The 23,320-nt window shown below is 37.7% G+C and overlaps 1 protein-coding gene across 6 annotated transcripts in view; it reads left to right on the forward strand.

Annotated features, from left to right (window-relative positions):
• The window catches only part of TRDN (triadin), a 244,571-nt gene that overhangs the window by 23,863 nt on the left and 197,388 nt on the right, over positions 1-23,320 (forward strand). For all 6 annotated transcript variants that reach the window (XM_074819208.1, XM_074819204.1, XM_074819207.1 and 3 more), the window contains one exon: positions 17,725-17,934. In XM_074819208.1, the coding sequence (XP_074675309.1) occupies positions 17,730-17,934 (205 nt within the window). In that variant the 5' untranslated portion in view covers positions 17,725-17,729. The remainder of the gene's footprint in view (positions 1-17,724; positions 17,935-23,320) is intronic.

A 23,320-nucleotide genomic window follows, 5' to 3' on the forward strand; every position in this document is an offset into this window, starting at 1 on the left:
TCCAACAAAGATGTTAAACAGCGCTGGTCCCAATACCGATCCCTGAGGAACACGACTCGTCACTGCTTTCCATTTGGACATTGAGCTGTTGACCTCAACTCTTTGAGTGCAACCATCCAGCCAATTCCTTATCCATCAAATGGTCCATCCATCAAATCCATGTCTTTCCAATTTATAGTCAAGGATATTGTGCAGGACAGTGTCAAATGCTTTGCACAAGTCCAGGTGAATGACATCAGTGTTTTGCTGATTAGGGGATATCAATTAAACTCAGACACCAGAGTGAAAAGAGCAGGTGTATTTTACTGGAAATAACTAAATAATGTAACAGAATAATACAGAAAACATACAGTAAGAAAAGACAGAATAGTGCACTTAAATAAGAAAACACAGGGTAATGCATCAAATCATTACTACGAGAGAGAGAATAGTGATTAAGAAAGATCCATCACCGCTTGCATACGTTACCATCATCCAGATCCGCAGTCGCTGGGGAGCCCCGGTTACAGCGAGGATTTGGAGAGCCTGTCCTGGCAAGTGGGAAATCCTACGCAGTGCGTCCACCCGTAGGTGAGGCATCCAAAGTTGCTGCAAGCGGGTCCAGCCCTATATACCAAAAATCAGCAAGCCAGAATAGCTGGCACCTTTGTTTTAAGTGGAAATATCTGGTTTCAATCTCACATTAGATTCCCCCAGAGCCTGGCCAGGGCTCAAGGGAGAAGCTAAGGGAGTTTCCCTCCTTATCTAATTGGATTATAAGCAAGGTCACACATCAGGTCACAGGGCCAGACAACTGTGTCCATGACCCTGTTATCTTATCCACACACAAAGAAAGATAAAGATACATTCAAGATAGCTACATCTTCCATGCATATTTCATTAATGATTACATACTGAGCAGTTTCGGCTCAGGGCCTGTCGTTCAGGCTTCAATACACATCAGATAGGTAGTCTGTTATAACTTAGTGTAATACCTATTAGCACAATGGCTATCAGTTATAAAATATACAGGATTCATCTATAGGTCAACTCTGGCTTGGGCCAGTTGTCCAAGCCTTAGCACTTCACATCAGTTGCTCTTCCCTTATCCACCTACGCTGCAATCCTGTCATAGAAGGCCACCAAATTCTTCTGGCATGATTTACCCTTTGTGAAGCCATGTTAGCTGTCACCAGTCACCTCCTTAAATCTTTCATATGAATAATTTTCAAGATTAAGGTGTCACTTCTCTAGTCTTTTAACAATTAAACCATGGATCAAAATTATTTTTTCCTTTCTAAGGCCTGAATCCTATACCAAAAACATCCTCCTCAGGCATTATAGATTTTATGTGGATAAATATTTTCATTTTCAAGGAGGTAGGGAAAAAGCCATTTTAAATTTTATGATTCAGCAAATTAATTTTGACAAAAACTATGTTCACAACATTAGGAACTTGTTCTGTACTGATGTTGGCAATTTTGTGCTCAGCGAAAAAAAATTTGCTTTAAAATTATGTCACTATTGCTTTATGTGGAAATCATTAATACAGAATGTGCCATATATACTTGAAAAAATAATTAATTTTGGAATTGGATTTACTGTGTCAGGTGGGAAAATAAGCTAGCATCTTTTGTAGGAAAGAAAAATCTTGAGCTACATTCATCAGTTGATAATTCTGCCAATTCTTTCTCTGTAAATCACAAAAGTTATATAATGTCATTATTATACACCAGAAAAGACTAAGCAAAGAAAATATCCTGCCCATATAATAACATTAATATAATACCCACCAAAAAAATTTACTTTAATAATCTTGCACTTCTTGGTATCTTCCATGCATATTTCCATGGCTATCATACAATTTACATGACATTTCAAGTTAGAGTTGATGTAGAAATTGTAACTTCACTCAGAGTTTGGGAATAAATAACATTTTTACGTGCACACATCAAAGCATTGTTTTTCATGCACTCATTTTTGCAAGAAGAGAGTCATAGCTGACCCCCAAAAGCCAAACTTGGATTCCATAGTTTCTTAGAACAAGTAGCAGTGGAGAGGTATGGAACTGTACTTACCCGTGCACATCTTTTAATCCTGACTTGCCCATAATTGCAAGTTTTATTTTATATGCCACATGGATATCTCAGTGTCTAGTGAGGGATATTTCTAGGAATTATTAAAGAGAATGATTTAATTTCTGGAGTTAAATAACATAGCCAGGTAACAACCTCTTGGCATTTATCACTAGGTTAAATTAGAGAACACTCAGAATCTCATATCTGTGTGGTCATCTGAGGTCTTTATTATTTTATCATCTCATCTACTCTGCAGAGATCTGAAGAGGTGTGATAGGAAGATTTAAATTGTAGGTCAATCTCCAGTCCCTTATAATAGATAAGGAGGGTTTGGGACTTGATTTCCAAGTCACAGAAGCAAGAGTCCCTAAACCAATCTGTAGTGGTTCATTGTGTTGTTGAGCAACTCTTCTTTGTTCAGCATGTGGGAGTGTGAAAATTAGCAACATTAAAAGTCCTCCAGACTTAAGGATGGGTACCAGACAGACTCACTAATAGTCTCATTTACTGATAATTTACCTGTGGATAAAAGTCAGGTATCACTAACAATTTCTAAAATCTGGTCACAACCTTGTTCTACTGACAAGTGGTGATTGATTTGGGCTGACAGGAGGAAGGATGCAGAGAATGGATATGATTACTGAAGTGATTTTGTTTTTTCCTCAGGTAACCTTCAAGGAATCCTACATCTTCTTGGTTTTCCTTCTTTTCAGTGTGTAGATGAGGTGCCATAAAAATATCTGCATAGGGAGAAAAAGAGAAAAGAAAAAAAGATACCTATGACTCTATACCTGTACATGAATACTATGTAGAGATATTTCCTCATCAAACTTGAGTTGACAAGTTTTTCACACATTCCAAAAGTTAACCAGGGTATAATCCTGAATAAAAAGGTTTAAGGCATGGGTAAGTGATGATAACTTGTTTAGGAATGACTGTGGGTAAGGGCAGGCACAGGGACTTTTTCCTACTTGGTCAAAGATTTTGCTACTTAGAATGGGTCTCAGTAGTCTCAGAAATATCCCATTTTCTCCAGATACTTAATACTCATTTGAAATAAATTTTTCTTCTAAGATGTGAGTATCTGGCATAAGCTTCTATTAAAGAAACCTTTGTAAGGTAATGTAAAGATTTCCCAGTTCTTGAGAATCTCAGAACACATTTTAGATGACAGATGTATTGTGAATATGTACCCTCAACAAAGATCAACTGTTCTTACATGAAAGCATATCCTATGTGTCTCAGCTGCCCATAGATATCACACCTATTTCCAAATAAAAATCAGAGATGACTGATAATATTAATTTAGTCTATCAAGGTTAAAACTCAACTTCAGATTACCATTTTTGGAATCAGTACTGCAAAAAGAAAATGATAAAACACACCATTAACTTTTACCTAAACACTGAATTCTATTCCTGAGTGTCAGTTCAAGAGCCTTCTCATACTCTAAAACTGAATGGATATTTTCCAAAGGATTCTTCCAGAGCAAAAAAGAGGAAAAGAAAAAACAAACCAAAACTTTCAGAGGAACTGTTTCTATCATGACTGCCACTACTTCCTAGAATGCTTTTCTTATGGGATCATACACTGAATGAGAATAATATGTCAGAAACCATTCTGAGGGTATATTTTCATAGCCCCATAAGTTTCAAAGTAAGCTTCAGAAAGCCTTGTTTCCCTAGTATTTTAGGTGCCTATGTAGTGGAATTGCCTTTAGTTATTCTGTAACTATACAGATGGAGTACTATTATATTTATTAGAAAATAACTCCCTGACAGAAGATAGATCTTAGTTCATCTGTTCCTGTTTACTATAGCTAACTACTATCTCTCATTAAATTGGTTATACTACTTTGCAAGTCACATAATAGTTTTCTTCAGTGGATCCCTTTGTTTTCTGTCTCCCAGACAGCACAACCTGCAATGAAGTTTCATAGTAAATTGTCATTTACAGATGAGATATATCGGTGACATAGATGACTGAATTGCCATGAGCACTTGTTTTAGTTTTTCCCTTTTGTCAGATGAGGAATTTTGTCTCTCCACTTTTTAGCAAAGTCTTTTCAATATATATATATATTTACTGCATAACTCTTAGTATAGCAGTTTCTGTATTCTTGTTGGCTAAAAATGCCTTTTTCTTCTGTTTCTGGTAAGACGACAGCTGGGACCAAGTCTCTTCAATATGACTTATGCATATATACATGCAAACTATGCATGAGGTGATCTCCATATTTAAGTGCTGTAATGACTGGATAGCTCCATATGGAAGACTTGGCAGACTTGCGATGTGAGACACTGCTTGCACCATAAGTTGTGGAGAGTAGAACGAATTATTGCTAGAACTACTTTTTTAGAGTCTGTAGATATCAGTCCATTAAGACATGTAAAGTTGGTCCTACCTCCACTGTCAGGTTAGCTTGGAATAAATGACATCAAGCAAATAATCTTATTAATCATTCCTAGATACATATATTTGAGAGATAATGGTAGTTCCACCAGAGGTGGTATACTTGTCCAGAGTGAAGACAGAGATATTTGTAACCTACTGTTTATTCTACTGACTTTCAATATTTATTAGACTATCATTATTTTACAGATGGGAACAGAATTTTTTCTTTTTTTCCATAATAAAAAAAAAAAGTCAGTTTTTCTCTAATCCCCTCTGAAGGTTTCAGGGATGTGTAGAGTTGAGTTTCCAAAAACAAGTAACAAGAGGAACGCATACAGTGCTCTTGCTTCAGAAGGTTTCATACTATTTAAAGATAAATGACAACCATTTTCCTCCAGCCTTCATTTTGACATTTTAAAAGATAAGATGTACCCCTCAGCTTATATCAACTAACAGTATGTCTAAATATCCCTTTGGCATCTCTTTCTGAAATGTCAGATTTCTAAGATGAACAGGAAGGTAAAACTTTTTACTGTTTTAGAGCACCAATTTGATTACAAAGAAGGGAAGGTATTAACACTGATCAGTAAACAAATTCAGGTGTGGAACCAAATAAATAATGCATTTTTCAGTGTGCTGATAGTTTAGGATTGAGTGTTACAAATTCAGTTACATTGTATCTCATCTGCATACTGAGAAGCTGCAAATGAAGCATTAGATTTTTCAACAAATCTCAGCATTTCTAAAAGAAAATGTAAAAAACATATCAAACTGAAGAGTTATTTCAAAGAGAAAAATCTAAATGTCCAACTTCCAGATCATGAAAAGGCGAAGTCTACTGCCTCTTGCAAAGGGAGCAGCTCAATGTGCCTTTGACATGCTTGGTCACTGTTTTAAACTGCAGTAAATGACACTTTTCTTGTTCTTATCAACTGTACTTCCTGCAGTTTTGATTTTATAGAAGTAATTTCTTCTGTGTTGATTATTGTTAACCCCTGTGGTCTGCTATGTTCCCAAGAAATTGCTACACAAAGTGATATAGCTGTAAGTAAAATGATCTATAAAATTTCCCAGTAAAACCTGTTATCTTTTAAACCTGGTCCTTAGGGCTTCCCTTACTTTTCTTTCTAAAGTCGTTTCACATATGAATTATTGCAAAAATGTCTGCAATACAATCAGACATATAAGACTATTTAAGCAGGCTCAACAACAAAGGTCTTTTAACTACTACCGAACCACTAATCCCTTCTGTGTCTGTTGTACTTGAATATTCAAAATAACGTAAAAGTTCTTTGAAATACATGCGCACACAAGAAACAACCATACAGAGAGAGAAGGTTAAAGGTTGTATGGGCATAATGTTCTTTAGAAGCAATTTTGGAAAGAAATGAAGGCATTTTTTACACTTCCTTGCAACAGTATATGAGACAAATTTTCCTCCACTTAATTTGAAGTATCGACCAATGCTCTACTAGACTATGAAATTCAAACATGTAAGGAAAGATGGAAATTTGGCTCCAAATCACTGAAGTACAACTTTTCAAGTGATTTAGGACTCCTTGCATGAATTTTCAATGAGATATGGGCTCCCAGATCCTGCAGACATCTGCTGACCTAACTGGGCTCTCTGAAGTCAACAGTTAGTATGTTAGATGAGAGGAGTTAACTTATTTTACTGCTGATCATATTTTAAAATACAGTGTAATTGAGATATGACTAAAACTGTATTCGACTTCCCCTCCTTAAAGTTCTGTACAAATAGGTAGAATTCTTCTTCTTCATATGTAATTTATCTAATAATATAGTTCATACCTTGGCCTATTCAAGAACAAGTAATAGCTAGTATTAGTATTTCTTCAACAGGATCCAAAGATGCATTACCCAAAATGCAGATGTTACCTCTATTAGGTTCACAAACATCAACTTTTTTTTTTTTTGTGGTGGTGGTGCCAGGGAGTGTTTGGTGAGATTTTTGTTCCCACTCTTCACTGCAGGGGAAATCTATCTGGAATAAAGAGACCTTTCCTCAGTTATATATCCTTACTCCTTTTCAAAATTTTCTGTAGATCTTTTTCGTCATTTACATTTGTTGCTAGAGCAAATTGAATTTCCTGACTATAGAAGACTTCCTTCCCTAGTATCCCATTCCATACTCTAAGTTTTCTAGACAAACCATCCTTAATTGCTACGACTTGGATTTCTCCCCTTAATCAGGAGGGCTTTTGTGAGGGTGAAGTCCAGATTGCCCTCAGAGGATTCTGATCCATCATTTGAATCTGCATGGCAAGGTGTTAACCACGTATGCCAGCTTGTTACATGAGATACAACCAATTTCTTACAGACATAAAAGTATCTTTAAAGTAATCTTTGTAGCTGTTCTCAGAAAAAACAAAATCAGATCCATGTATTCAAATTATTGTAGCTAGATGGAAAAATGTGGGGTTTGGAAGTATTTTGATTTGATATTCTTGGAGTATGATGAACTGCTGTGCTTCAGCTGTTTAATTATTTCAAAAAGTGATATAAACCAGGTATACAATGCATTATATAAGAAAGAGCAAAATATAGTAAGAAACTTATTTTAAAACATTGGATCTTAGTTTTTGAGTTTTCCATATTTCTTTTGTTTAGAGTCACTAGCACTTCACAGCAGGTTTTGAAAAATCGTACCATGTGCAAAAAAAATCCTGCCATTCGTTCTCTATTTTTCCTTTTTATTATAAAGGCCATTTGCATAAAAATAGTCGATTTGTTTCTTAAAAGTTCTTGCTGCTCCCCTCCCATTTAGAATCATCATAATCCTCACAATAGATTGACATGGAAATGGTTGTCATGTCAGAATGGAAGAATTATGATTGTGACTAGGGTATGAGCAGCAGGTTCTCAAAATGAAAAGATTCTGTTTCCATACAAGTAGCATGGCAAATAAAAAGCAAGAGGGAAGAAATAACAGAAATAAAATATTGTTAAAAATGGATTTTTCTTTGACTTTGATGTTTATTTGGTATTATTTGACAAAAATAAGGTCAGCAAGAACATGAGAACAGCCAACATGTTAGAGAATTGGTCCAGCTGGTGCATTATCTTGTCTTCAGCAGCAGCCACTGGCTGAGGAAAAAACTATCAGCTCAGGCATTAAATGCTTAACTCCTGCCCTGCCAGAATACTGGCTCAGCATTTAGGGATACGAAATAAAGGAAATTCCTGAGTCAGAGATTATGTCTTTGTATTCAAAAGTCCTTTTTTCTTTCATGCAGTTGCCCAGTCCCTATCATAATATGGTTGTACATGATTGGAAAGTAATTTTCTGTTCATAGAGTTATGGGGGTTTTCTAATTAGTTAAACTATTTTCTTCAGAGATTCTTTACTTTGTTTTTTTTACTACATAACATATGGTAGTGTACTGTACCTGCATTGTTTACATGACAAGGTGGGGGAGGCTACATGGGTGGCTTCTGTGAGAACCTGTTAGAAGCATCCCCTGTGCCTGATGGAGCCAATGCCAGCTGGCTCCAAGTTGGACCTCCTGCTGGCCAAGGCCAAGCCCATCAGTGACCATGGTAGCACCTCTGTGATAATGTATTTAAGGGGTGAAAAAAAACCCTGCAGAACTGCAACCAGAAATAAGAATGGGAATGTGTTAGAGAAAAAACTTTGCCGACACCAAGGTCAGTGAAGAAGGAGCAGGAGGAGGTGCTCCAGGTTCCAGAGCAGAGGTTCCCCTGCAGCCTGTGGTGCAGACCATGGTGAGGCAGGCTGTGCCCCTGCAGCCCATGGAGGTTAGCAGTGGAGCAGATCTCCACCTGCAGCCCATGGAGGGCCCCATGCTGGAGCAGGTGGATGTGCCTGAAGGAGGCTGTGACCCCGTGGGAAGCCCACCCTGGAGCAGGCTCCTGACAGGACCTGTGGACCCATGGAGAGAGGAGCCCATGCTGGAGCAGGTTTGCTGGCAGGACCCCATGGGGGACCCACACTGGAGCAGTCTGTTCCTGAAGGACTGCACCCTGTGGGAGGGACCCACATGAAAGCAGTTTCTGAAGAAATGCAGCCTGTGATAAGGACTCACATTGGTGAAGGACTGTCTCCCATGGGAAGGATTCCATATTGGAGCAGGGAAACACTGTGAGGAGTCCTCCCCCTGAGGAGGAAGGAGCAGCAGAAACAATGCATGATGAACTGACTGCAACCCCTATTCCCCATACCCCTGCACTACTCAGGGGGAAGAGTTACAGAAGTTGGAGGTAAAGTTAAGCCCAGGAATAAGGGAGGGGTGGGGGGGAGGTGTTTTTAAGATTTGGTTTTATTTCTCATTATCCTACTCTGATTTCATTGGTAACAAATTCAGCTAATTTCCCCAAACTGAGTCTGTTTTGCCAGTGACAGTAATTGGTGAGTGATGTCTCTGTCCTTATCTCAACCCGTGAGCCTTTCATTATATTTTCCCTCTTCTGTCCACTTGAGGAGGGGAGCAGCTTTGGTGGGCATCTGGCATCCAGCCAGGGTCAACCCACCACAGTATCTTAAGAAACAGTGATTATTACAATCCCAAAATATATATCATACCTTAGAAAACAGCATTAATAACTTCTAGTTTTCACCTCATAGTATTTATTAGTAGTAGTGTTGCTATTAATATTATTTACTGATGCTATATTAAGTACATATTTTCTTTGAAGTAAATAATGAAATGTCTTGATAGGATGTATCTTTTATTCTACAAACTTCTTATTGAAATCGATGAGATCAAAAGAATGGTGTACATAATTTCTTAGAGAATGCATGAAAAAGATTAATACGATTTACTTCTTTAAATTATCAGATGCTCTCTATTGATCAAAAATAAAACCAATACAGATATAATAACAGAAAAGGAAATTAAAAAAGTGCACAGCACCATATGTAATTATAAGTGCTTTTCTGAATTCAATTGTTCAGTTAATTTTCATGCACCATCCTCTCCATACTCCATAATCTCTATTATATTTCTTTTGTCATGTAGAATTGGTTGCTGTATAATCTCCAACCCTATTTTCCACATTTCATAAAGAATATTACATTTTTATAACTATCAGTCACCAATAAATCTGCAAATGTTCCCTCACAGACAATCCCAGTCACAGCTTTCTAAGCCTTTGGTCCTCAGAAAGACTACCTTTTAATTTTGAGAAGTTTGCCAATACATGCATGATATGTATTGAGAGGTTTTTTCTCTTTGCACTTTAATTACATAAACTATAGAGCAACACGTCAGTACTCTGTGCAATGAATTTAGAAGTCTGTAAATTCTGGTTTCAGAAACTCCTTTTATATATTATTCCCTTTTAGTTAGTTACATTCATTCATTCATACGTATGGGCATGTAATATGATACAAAAGAAAAGAAATAGCTGAATGTCAGCCATCTCAAGAGATTTATGTTGCAACTAAATAAATTAGCTTTCCTAAAAATTGTCACATTTCTGCTCAACAGCTTGCAGAAGCTCCTTCATGCTTAGAAGACCTACACTAGGTGCTCGCCATGTATTTCTGGGCTGAACTGTAGATCACTGTCCTACTCAGAGTCTGTTGCAGATAATGATGAGGGAGAGGAGCTTTCAAAGATAAATTGAATTTGCCTATTTAACTTGTCTTTCACTGCTTCCATCTCTTTTTCTTTCAGTGTTAGGAAGAGTCTTGCCTTTGTATTACCAATATAAAACATGATCCATATTAGTGGATCTAACTAGGTTCCTAACCTATTGAAGGTTACCAGGACTACAGATCCTCCATAGTAAGTGGTTTTAAATTACTGTAATCACATGCTTTAGCAGCACTTGGAGGAGAGCAAAAGGTTTTACCCAGCTGAATTCCTCTTGCTTTTCCTTTTCTGAGCTGTTCTGCACTCTGTTACTCATCATCTGGTACCCGTATCTCCCAGCCTCTGGTGCTGGCCAGATAAGATGGTGTTCTCCGTTCAGGTGTGTACAGTGGTTTCTGAGGGTCTCTCTTCTCTCTGCTCAGCATTTTGTTTCCACATACATGTATAAAGGAGACAAAAAAATTGAGTCCAGTGAAGGGTTTTCAACTCCATGTGCCTATGGAAGTCTTAGGAAATTGGTTACATATTTATGATGAAGGAAAAGTTTTCTGGACAAAAGTCAGCAGAGCGCATCAGGAAAGCATATTGTTACTGATATCTTATTGCAAGCTACTATTAACCACAGCAGAAATTCTGTCTTCTACTTTCCATTTGTATAAGCCAAGGCTGCAGAAACCATAGCAGAGACATGAAAAGAGGAGGATGCCACAGTCAGGCATAAGTATCTCCTGAACAACAGGCATAGGTATAGTCTTTTCCTGAGGTAGAAAGCATTTTCCCCACATGAGAAAAGGGTGATTATTGTGAGAGCTGCAGAGGTTTGTGGACTTGCTAAGGGTGATGTGCTGGGCCTGGAAAAATGTAGAAGATTATCATATATACATTGCCCATTCCTTCACTGAAGGGTTCTAATCCCTTGTCCTCTTTTCCCTGCAGTACCCTCCTTACCAGAGGCTGAGACTCCTGCCTGCATGATCGCAACAGTCGTGGATTGATAAGGTCACCAGGTTAAAGCCCAAGGCTCAAGCTGGTGCTTAGCATACAGTGTTGATTTAAACAGTCATTCTTTTTCTTTTCTACTCCCTTAATTAGTATTTAAATATTCCAAGTGAAGTGGAATAGGTCGAACAGGAGCCATTAATGATCTGAATCCGGAATACTCTATAGCCTATTTATTGGAGTGTTTGTCTGGGGAGTGGAACAGACAAGTCAAAACCTTCCAGCTCTTTCATTTAGAGCAGACTGCACAGAGGCTTCTAACATCCCAACTGAATTACCCTAGCAACAATATTATTATTTAAAAGGGAACAACCTCTTTTTTTTAGTAGCATGACTAGCCCTCTGTTTTTAATATGGCCAGCTTAAAAAGGCATTGCACATTAAATATTTTACTTTTTTTTTTTTGTACTATTGACAGAACAAGGACTATTATACATAAAATAACTATGGAATAACATAAATACAGAAAATTACTATTTTACATTTGAATGAGTCTGAATGGAGAAGGGGTATTTTTTGTTTTGGCTTGGATTTTTTGTTTGGTTTTGTTTTCCTTCTGGGGTAGTGGAAGTTATAGCTGCTAAACTGTAAAATCACCTGTCCATCCTTAACCATGGACTACTATACTTTCTATGCCTTAAGGAGAGCTCAGCTCACAAATACAAAGGGTATTTTGTCTAAGGTGCCAGGACTACAAGCTCAATCTGGACTCTGAAAATCGCACAGTGTTCTCCTCAAAGTTGTCACCAATTGTCAAGGTTTATTTATATTTACGAGACCCTATAGGTCTTCAGATTGTATCCTAAGTGACAACTCTGAAACCAGAGGAATAGTAAAAATCTCAGAGTTTTAGCTGTTTGGAATTTAGCAAATCAATCTGTTGATGTAAAGGTGACATTTGTGACCTGATGGGGTAGTTCTGTGTGCATGAGAAATTGTGATGTGGAGTCAGAGGTAAATATCCCCAGAGTAATCTTTTTATAGAAGTATATATATAACTTTTTTAACATTCCCATCCTCATTGAAAATCAATAGCAATCACAACCCAAAGTGCCAGGAGGTGCTAGCAGACATTTGGTGGTGGATTAAAATTGGATGGCTGAAATTGTAACAGCCTTCAGTTGCACCCTCCACTCCTTTGATAGATGTCGCCTCCTCCAAAACAGGGACAACTGAGCTGATCATGAATCTTCTGATCCACTGCAGTGTTCATCTAAAGTAAACTGACTTGGATTCTGGTTGGCTATAATACAGACAGTTAAGTTTGTCTTGGGAGAGAATATGTGTATTATATGGGTGGCAAGGATGTCTGAAATTCAGAAGACTGATTTTAACCTGTTGTTGATTGGCCCCTGTCAATTGTAAAACTCAGTAGGCTCCATCAGGTGATATCAAAGCAATAAAAATGCCTTTCTTACTCCCCCACTGGACACCTGAAGTCCCACTGACCTGTTGACCAGGAGCTCTGCGTAACTTTGGCACATTTCGGAGAAAAAGGAGAATTGGTGCTGGCTGAAATGATGGAAACATTGCACGTGTGTAGGTCCCCTCTTTCTCTACTGGTCTAGCTGTTTAAATAGCATCACTTCAGGTTTGGAGAGGAGGGTAGCACTGGTAGGACGTGGACAGAAATGCACACAACACCTGGGCACTGCAAAGCAAGGAACAGGCAGGGAAAAGCATCAGGATATCACCATGGGTACTGCAGTAACAGAATGGTTGTAGGGGGAAAGGCAATCATCTTGGTGTTATTGCCTCTTCTTTTTGGAGTCATGAAATTACAGCGGTATCAATACGCAATCCACCCCACATGAGATTATGCAGTAGCAAAAAATGTCTTCCTCAGGAGTCCTCAGCTAAACTCCTTCAGACAATTTAGATTATATTAGTATCTTGGCACATAAAAATCTAATCTCTATTTTCAGTGGTTTAGGACATCCTGTCTGGGTTCTTTCAGAAGTTACTGTCCTGTAGATGATGCTGCCAGTCCTATGAGGATGTGTCTGATATCATAAAGCATCTATAACAACACTGGAGACCTTTCACAGAATCACAGAATCATTCAGGTTGGAAAAGACCCTTGGGATCATCGAGTCCAACCATCAGCCTTACTCTACAAAGTTCTCCCCTACACCATATCTCCCAACATCTCATCTAAATGACCCTTAAACACATCCAGGGATGGTGATTCCACCACCTCCCCGGGCAGCCAATTCCACTGTCTGACCACTCTTTCTGTGAAATTTTTTTCCTAATGTCCAGTCTGAACCTCCTCTGTTGCAGTTTAAAGCCATTCCCTCTTGTTCTATCACTAATTACCTGAGAAGAGACCAGCACCAACCTCTCTACAATGTCCTTTCAAGTAGCTGTAGAAAGTGATGAGGTCTCCCCTTAGCCTTCTCCTCCTCAAACTAAACAGTCCCAGCTCCTTCAATCTCTCCTCATAGGATTTGTTCTCCAGGTCCTTCACCAGCTTCATTGCCCTCCTCTGCACTCGTTCCAGCACCTCGATATCTCTCTTGTATTGCGGTGCCCAAAACTGGACACAATACTCCAGGTGTGGCCTCACCAGTGCAGAGTACAGGGGGACTATCACCTCCCTACTTCTGCTGGTCGCACTATTTCTAACACAAGCCAGGATGCCGTTGGCTTTCTTGGCCACCTGGGCACACTGCTGGCTCATGTTCAGTTGTTTGTCAGTTAGAACCCCCAGATCCTTTTCTTCCTCACAGCTCTCCAGCCACACCTTCCCAAGCCTGCAGTGATTCATGGGATTGTTGTGGCCCAAGTGCAGGACCTGGCCCTTGGCCTTGTTGAAGCTCATCCCGTTAACGTTGGCCCACCAATCCAATCTATCCAAGTCTCTCTGTAGAGCCTCCCTACCCTCATGCAGATGAACACTCCCAATTAACTTGGTGTCATCTGCGAATTTACTCATGATACACTCTATGTCCTTATCAAGATCATCAATAAAGATGTTAAACAGAAATGGACCCAACACTGAGCCCTGAGGAACACCACTTGTGACCGGCCACCAGCTGGATTTAACTCCATTGATCACCACTCTCTAGGACCGTCCATCCAGCCAGTGCTTGACCCAGCAGACCGTTGGCTCATCCAGGCCGTGAGCAGCCAGTTTTTCTATGAGAATTCTATGGGGAACTGTGCTGAATGCTTTTTGAAAATCCAGGTAGACAATATCCACAGCCTTTCCCTTGTCCAATAGTTGGGTCATCTCGTCATAGAAGGAGATCATGTGTGTCAGGCAGGACCTGCCTTTCATAAACCCATGCTGACTAGGCCTGATCCCATGGTTGTCCATTATATGACTTTTAATGACACTCAAGATGACCTGCTCCATGACCTTCCCTGGCACTGAGGTCAGACTGACAGGTCTATAGTTTCCTGGATTGTCCTTTCTGCCTCTCTCGTAGATGGGTGTTACATTTGCTACTCTCCAGTGCAACGGGACCTCCTCAGTTAGCCATGACTTCAGATAAATCATGGAAAGCGGCTTGGTGAGCACATCTGCCAACTCTTTCAGCACCCTTGGGTGTAACCCATCCGGTCCCACAGACTTGTGTGCCTCCAAGTGGTGTAGCAGGTCTCTGACCACTTCCTCTTTAACTGTGATGACCTTATTCTGCTTCCCCTCCCCGTCTCCCAGCTCATGAGGCTGGGTGTCCAGGGAACAGCCAGTTCCACTGCTAAAGACTGAGGCAAAGCAGGAGTTGAGCACCTCAGCCTTTCCCTCATCCTTTGTTACTATGTTTCCCTCTGCATCCAATAAAGGAGGGAGATTTTCCCTAATCCTCCTTTTGTTGTTAATGGATTTATAGAAACATTTTTTATTGTCTTTAACAGCTGTAGCCAGGTTGAACTCTAGCTGCGCTTTGGCTCAACCTGGCTACAGCTGTTGAAGATAATAAAAGGCCCCTGAATCATACTGCAAGCACCTGCATGTGGAACCTCTAGCAGTATAACAGCATTTTTCTTAGCTTGATTTCCAGTCAAATTTGAGTCAATATCTGTTGACTCCCACTTCAATGAATGTAACGGTGGTGATTTTATTGTGTAACATCCTGAGTTTTTAAGGGGAAATCTGACTCGGCTATATCAGCAGCCAAAAGCATGCAATAGATAACCTTTTAGCATATTTGAGCTTTGTCTCTGCAGTGTTGCTCAGATTGATAAATTGTGGGAAACTATTTTCTTCACCAAAGAAGGTACACAGCAGCCTGAATTTGAAAAGATAGGTATACTAAGTAGGAAGGAACTATTTTCACATAGCACGGACCTACAGGAATGATCCTTTGAATGGTAATTATATGTATAAGTCTATATCTATATACACACATAATGTTTTAATTGCTTGTATTATAACTGTGCAAATATCTGTCATTAGTATGTCCTTGGAGATATGCTGTGGTTCTAATCAGATTTGTCAAGATGAGACAGTATCTTTCTATTCTCTTACGCATCATAAACTCTGACTGATATCCCCAGGGGAAAAAAATGAGTAATATGTCATTTATGACCTGTTGCATATATAAATTATTTGCATTTTGTATGTAGTACGATAACAAAATGCTATTGATTTTGAATTTGACTTTAGGTAGCTGATCTTTATTGCTAGTTATTACTTGGCAGATTTTTCCTCCTGCTGTGAAATATTTGATCTAAAATTTATGTTTGGAGAAATGTAAGTGGTGATGTTTTCATAATATTTTAAAAAAGTATATAAATTCTATCTTAGTGGATAAACATTATTCATAAGCAGAATAAACATTCTATAAATAACACTCAATTTCAAATAAGTAAAAAAACGCATGTGATATGCCAATCTTGTTCTGCTTATACAGCACTACTCTGTAGCAGAGCTGCTTTTCAGGGTTCGAAGAAAGGCACTGATCAGTGTCAGGATGCTTGTGCAGAAGCAAGCTTAAAAGGTAGAGCTAAAGGAAGTACACAAATGTAGAATGTTTAAGGATATGAATCTGAACACCCTATGGATATGACAGATTAAGAATTTGGGAAGTTCTGATACCAATATTGTCCTTCCCAGCTCTACAGATATGTGTGAGATACATAAAGGTCATTTCAGTATCACTTTAGAGTATTGATCTCACTTTCTACAGAAAAAGGAATGAAACCAATATTCATTAGTATAAAGATTGGAAGACCTGTTATGCCATATTTTTTTAGGGATAAATATATGTACCTATGGGTAATATCAAGGAACTAATCCTTTCTTCATTTATATCTTTAAGGATTCAATATAATGATTTTCAAATAGAGGTTACATATGTGTTGTAATGGCAAATATCTGAAAGTCTTCAACAACATTGTACCTTAGCTCTACTCATAGTTTCCAAATGCATATTTGCATTTTCCATGTGAAAAGTGAACCTAAATTTGTTTATCTTTGTATAAAGTAGCTCCATCACTTTCCTTACCTCTATCATCCTAGAAAATTATCAGTTTTATAGGTCGTGTCTGCTGTGGCAGATTATAGGTGATCTCAGGGTGAGAAGCAAAGGTATGAGCAAACCAGGCATCATCTGATTCTTTGAAATGTCAGACCTTTGTGTGGGCAAGGGTCCCTGAAATCACTGACATTAATTTAGGAGAGTTGGTGACATCACCCAGACCAGGAACATATGTAACATATTGTTGAATATTTTAACAGTAGCATACAAACAAATATTGTAAAGTAAGCTAAGTGGAGACACTGTGCTCTTCTACTGTTTTTGACTGGGAAGCTATGAATATTTTTACTATTGTTATTGTATATATTGGAAAACAAACACCAACCAAGATTGTTTAGGTTATTACTTTCTTTTGTGAAGAAGTGTAACCTGAGAACTTTCAAAAGTGGTCAGGTTTCAGATACCACGTTTTGGTTTGTGTCCAGAATTAACATTTCTTAATACTCCAGGAAAAAGTAGATTAAGTCACTACCGTTAACTGTCTGTTAAACAGTTAATGTGTATCAACTGTTTACTTAGTTAGCATACGTACTCACCTTTCTAGTACCAAATCTGTGCTTTCTGGAATTAAGTCTGCTCTGTAACTGTAAGTCTTGTTTCTCAGGAGATGTTCTCATTAAGTAAAAAATGCTACAAAGATATTTAAAAATCTGCTACAATCCTCTTTGCAACTTTTAAGGCTACTGGACATGTAAATAATTTGTGTTTCTGTTAGATGAAATGGAGTATATACGTTCCTATTGCCGTTGATGCATGTCCTTGGCAGCAGAATCCAGTCAAACCTCAAGTGGCATAGACGCATTAACTCCATTGCATTCAATGGAAGTACACTTAATCACATCACCTGAGAATCTGGCCTACAGCCCGTAACAAGACAGTCCTTTGGAGAGTAATAATATTTTATGCTTTCATCAATCACTCTCCTAGGTCTGTAGCTATTTGTGGCAGACTAAAAAATGTCATATTATAATCAAAAAGACTGGTTGTGGCTGTTTCACCAGGTTTGCTCCTAAACTAAGTTTACTAAAAGTGGCTCCAGTTCAGGAAAAACTCCTTCCAGAAACCACAACAGCCTGTCTTTAATAATGCAATATTTACACTTATTTTAAATATTCTGATTACAGAGCAATTTCAAAACACTCATATTCTTGATTTTTAGGCTGCAAGTGTTACATTCTATTTCCTCTGCTTTGACTATTTTCCTAGGACGTATGTCTACAACCACAACAATAATAGATGGTAAGAACGGATCCGTTCCCTCATCATCCATGAAAGTGGGCAAGAAATCAGTTACGGAAGACCTCGTGACAACGTTCAGCTCACCAGCAGCATGGCTTCTTGTTGTTGCTCTGATTGTTACCTGGTCAGCAGTAGCTATTGTAATGTTTGACTTGGTGGATTACAAAGCCTTTGCAGGTAAAATTCAGCATATTCTGTTTGACATCTTGTATATTAAAGTTTAAAAATTTATTAAGGAATATGTATTATGTAAATATGCATGTCTCTCACCTTCTTAGAGACAGTACAGTGTCTCTGCTGAGTTTACCAGGAGAGGAGATACTGTGAGAAATGTCAGAACATATTAGTTTACAGTTCATACATCTTTATAATTTAAATCTCTCCATTTTGCAGCCCATCCTCATCTTGGAAAATGTGTATGTTGACAGTAATATCGTATGTATATGAGCATATATGGTCAGATTTCTGTTTTGCAATTTCTATATAAAATTATTTCAAGAAAAATAAAATTAATTATTAATTCACATTTTCTGAAATATAAAGTCTTTCATAGTTGCCTTGTGTATTGACATCGGCTTACAGAGTTCAATGACAAGAAAAATGCAAAAGATCATTTCTAAACATGCTAACCCCAAATTAGTCTTCAAAAACCATATGCACAGAGGACCAGATTCTTAATATTAGGTAGGTCACACCTTGTGTTCAACAAGGCAATAATTCTAGCCTAGTTCAAGACTTGGCAAACTGACTGAACAAGACCAAATTCTGGGGTACATATTGGTTACTGAGGGCAAAGGTGAAAATGAAGTGAGTGGTACAAGGACTGTGATCGTGGTTGAGAAATGGGAAGAAAGGAATGGGGAATAGAAATTACCTCACTGCTAGTTGATTTTTATGCCTTGTATCTGGCAATGATATATAATGAAAAATAAAATAAATTAACCACCTATGTTTGTAAAGGATGAGTAATGTTCAGCAAGCCACTTTAGCAGTAAAACTTTTGTGAGGTACACAGCCTATAATGACTGGGAAACATGTATGCGAAACAGAAAACAAATTATTAAGATCCTTTTCTTTCTTAAATAAGAACTCCAGCTCTAAAGTTATCACATCTGTCACAATAATTAACTAGGAATTGAAATTCAGACTTCAGCCTTTTAATTCAAAACAAATTGACTTGATGTCTCAAAGTTAATTTCCTGGACTTTATTAGTTTACTGATAAATCCATAGATTTTTGTCCTGCTATATATCAATATTGACCTCAAGATTTACTTAAAAAGCTTTTGAGACATAGATACATCTTGAAAAAAACTGACCAATCCAGGATCAATGGATGACATGGATACTTGAAATGTGGAGAAAACATATCACAAACCTCTCTTAAATTTTTTGCTTCTCATCTGTCTTTGTTTTCAGAAGGAAGCCACTTGAGTCCCAGCAAAACATAAAGTTACTTTTAAGTCATCATCCTAAAACAGGCATCAGATTTCAATTTGGACACTACACACTTAATGCTACAAGATAGATATAAACCAAGAGAGAGAAACCACAATATTCTGCTTTTAATTTTTCATATTAACTATCACCAATCAGTCGAGTTCTTAATATGTTTTCAATAACCAATCAAGAAACAGGGCATAACTCAGACTAAACTCTTAAACTAAGCAATTCCTGAACTGCCTGTCAACTCACACATGTTCAATATACTAGTCAGGATAATGCTAAGCAACAAGAATCTGTATTTTTACTGGAGACTGAAGGAAACTTTCTAAGTAGATGGAAATCTGATGTTCATGTTGTATTGGTTAAATGAGCTTAAATCCCACAAGTGTTGACGGAAACTGACATTTTCAGACCAGGCTGTACTAATAAAATAATGTAAAATTTAATCTGCAGAGTGAGTTTGTATTTTGTGGAGATCTCTGAGAGATGATACTTTAGTATTTTGAGTTCATGCTTTTGCTTCTTTTCCTTTCCAATGATATTTCTGTTCCTAAGTGATTAATTAAGCCAACATTTAAATCAGATCTCAATGGTGAAATGTTAAGAGAAGGAACTGTTGTGCTCCTTCACACCAGGATTTATTAGACTGTTCACTGTATTTACATAAATATGACAAAGACTACATAGCTCTTATCATGACCCTTGGGTTTCAACTCCTGAATTCCTACTCAGCCTGATTTTTCCAGGTTAAACCCACTGATTTATAAAAATTCCATGGAAATAGTTGAAGATTTTGCATAGGACCACCAGATGACAGTTTGGCCCTTTGTCTCCAGTGGAGGCAAATGCCATCTTTTCCTATAGAAAGTAGAATTTGGAGCATATTTTTAAGTGACTCCTTAAATCTAAAACCCAGTGATATTTTCTCTTGGGTTTGACACTTCTTTGAACAACCAGACCTGCATAAAAAAAGTGAATATTTATTTTCAGGACTGTAAATTTAGTTTTGCAAGCATGATTAAAATTATTTTCCTAATTTTCAAATGTAAATGAAAGATTCCTAAGAAGTTATATTCAACTGTATATTTTTTAATCTATAAACCACAGAATATTCAGTGTATTTTCCTAAAGCACTTGACTTTCATAAGTCAGTGCATTCAATTTCTTTCCCATTTCTTTACCTGAAGTTCCATGAAGTTCAAGTTTAGAAAGTATGCATGGCATATGAATGAGGCAAGATGAGAGAGCTGAAATCAGTTACTCTAGAGAAGAGGAAACTGAAGGGTGACCTAGGAGCAACCTGCAGTTTTTTGAAGGGCAGTTACAAAGATGACAGAGGACTCTGACCTACAGTCTCCCACCAGAGACTTCCACTATGTTTCTGTGCCAGAAATTACTGTCTCCATAGCACAGTCAATAGTAGTGACTGTACCACACAGGACAATTGCAGCAGAAAACAGGAGCAGTTTCACATAGTAAACCAGACTGGGAACTGTGTGACTGAGGAATATACATGGATTTGGTCCCCCTGATTACACTACTGAGCTACTAGCCTCTGGCCAATAAAGTGTAATGCCCTAAATTAAGAGTTACCTAGATTACACAGAGATTCATGCAGCTCAGTAGAAGTACAACACATCAGCAGAGTAGGAATTAAATTTAGACTTGAACTCAAGCGTTGTTTTCTTATTTCAATAATTAACAATTTTGGTCTCATTATCTTAAAGGCAAATAATTCCAAAAAGGCATAATGAGTATATATATTTTAGCTCTTATGTATTGTTTTATCAGTATAAACTTCACGTTGCCTCTGTAGATTTTTCTTCTTGATTACTATGGTTTCATGCTCTTTTAGAAGTAAACTATCAAGTTTGGGAATTTTGACAACTTATATAAGATGGAATTTGTCCCAGAAGTAGCTATAGGAAAATGAGGTGTTTGGTTTCATCCTAAAACAGATGTGGTAAATTACTTTTTGGAGGGCTGTCTCTATTCAGTGTTTGAAAAGGAACGTTTAAAACCAAGGAAGCCTGAGGGTGGATTACACTTAGGTTTTAGGTAGCTGAAGTTAGATTACATAAATTCAAGCTCCACTCATAGAAAGATTTAAGATATATTTTGTGTAATTTTACACATCCAGAACATGATTACTGTAAATTCTATAGTTCTTTGTAGTATTCAGGAGGTGCTGGTTTTGATATAAAATATCACAGGAGGATCCTGTGTTATGAGTTGCACACAGCATAAAGCTGTGCCTCCTTGGTGGTTATGTGTCAGTTTGTTCAGAGGTTAGGACAGACACAGGATCTGCAAGTCAGCTTTGGCAGTGGATTTTGACGAAAGCATTAGACAAGAATTAGATCAGTGCTGAAAGATTCGCCCCTCTTCTATCTACCCAGAAGAAGGAAATTAAATTTTGCAGTGTTTTGCCTTAGTGTGTTATGTTCTTTCCTTTGAGGAAAGAAATGAAAGCTTACATTCCTATCATGTTGTATTATACAACAATAAACAAGACTGAAATATTTCTAATGTGGTATGAAGGTGACATGCATTACAAAAGCCTGAGATAAGAAACTATGAATCTCATGCAGTATGTAGTGCATATGAATATGCAATAAGTAGCATACTGCCTTGGAAGGTCTCTTATACATTCTCAGTATTTTCAGAAATGCAGAAGAAGATTGATTTTGTTTTGATGTGTGCCTTGCAACAGTTTGTTTTTACTACCACCCTTTGTGTTAGAAAATACACCTTGTTAATTGGCTTCATAATTCATTAATGCATTTCATGCATTTCTTGTACACATAGCTGGATTATATATTTTAATTGGTAAATGTAACTAAATAATTTAAGATTATTTTAGTCCTAAAGATTGATTGCCCGGGAATCCACATTTGCTAATGGGCTAATAAAGTGTTCAGAATTCTCTGCCATCTCTGTGACCAATTACAGCTAATTAACACCACCCTAATTTCAGATCCAGAGTGTTCAATATTCAGAGTAAACTGATAGTGATTTAGCCCATCACCTAAAGGCTAGACTAAATCAAACTTAATGAAACCTCACCAAATCTGTGAAAAGCAAAACTATACACAAAATAATCTAAGTGAAAACACAAAACACACACAGAGCACGATGAGCTTGCCATTTTATCATGCCTGCTTTCATTAAAAAAAAAAAAAAGAGCAAACTCTTTGTTGTGGATAATTCATTTTGCTCAACCATTAAAGAGGATTTTTAGAGACTTGCAGCAAAGACAGATCTCTGTGGAGGTAATGCCTGTCAATGACAGGAATGGGGAACTAACAAGGCATGGAAGCACGGAGCTCCCAGCTCCACAAGAAGCAGCAGAGATTACAGTCAGATATTTTCTTTAACGATTTTTTTTTCCTTAAGTTAATAGCAAAACATCTGGTCAAATTCTTGTGGGGTCTTCCACACCAGCTTCTGACTAACACAGTCTGAATTCACCATTTCCCTGCCTTATCTTGTGGTCACTTCTATTACCGTCTTCAGGTCACAGAAAGCTTTTGGCTGGTCCTGGGTAGTCAAGATGATATACCTATTAATATTCTCCAGTAGAGGAAAGCAAACAAACAAAAAATTAAGAACCATATATTCACATGAACATCTGTATTTTGGAGAAAAAAGACACATGAAAGTAAAGAACAGGACTCCAAACAATTAACACATGGACATTTTTTTCCCAGTCTTCTGAAGGTGCAAAACCTGTTAGGTGCAGAGTGATTGTTTCATTGTTAAGAGAAATGGAAGTCAGCAAAATATGTCTTTTCTACTGGGTTTATTTTCTTTTTTTTTCATGGTGAGATAAGCATTATTTGGAATATATACATCCATTTTTCTCCTGGAATATCATCACACTATAGTCATTCTGTTGGGCTCATGTTCACTGGAAACTTTTAAGAACTGAAAAAGAAGAGTGTACTTATATTTATTCCTGTATTTTATGACAGTATATGCACTAGTATTAAAACTGATAATACCTTTGCGCTTCTTCAGGAAAAAGAATACACTTCTGGCTTAGGTTGAAGCACCAGCAAACTTAATGGAACAAATAATTTTGTCTCCTGTTGCAAGAGGGGTTTCAAAGTCCCACC

Source organism: Strix aluco, chromosome 3 (genome assembly GCF_031877795.1).
Source record: "Strix aluco isolate bStrAlu1 chromosome 3, bStrAlu1.hap1, whole genome shotgun sequence".
Lineage (NCBI taxonomy): Eukaryota > Metazoa > Chordata > Aves > Strigiformes > Strigidae > Strix > Strix aluco.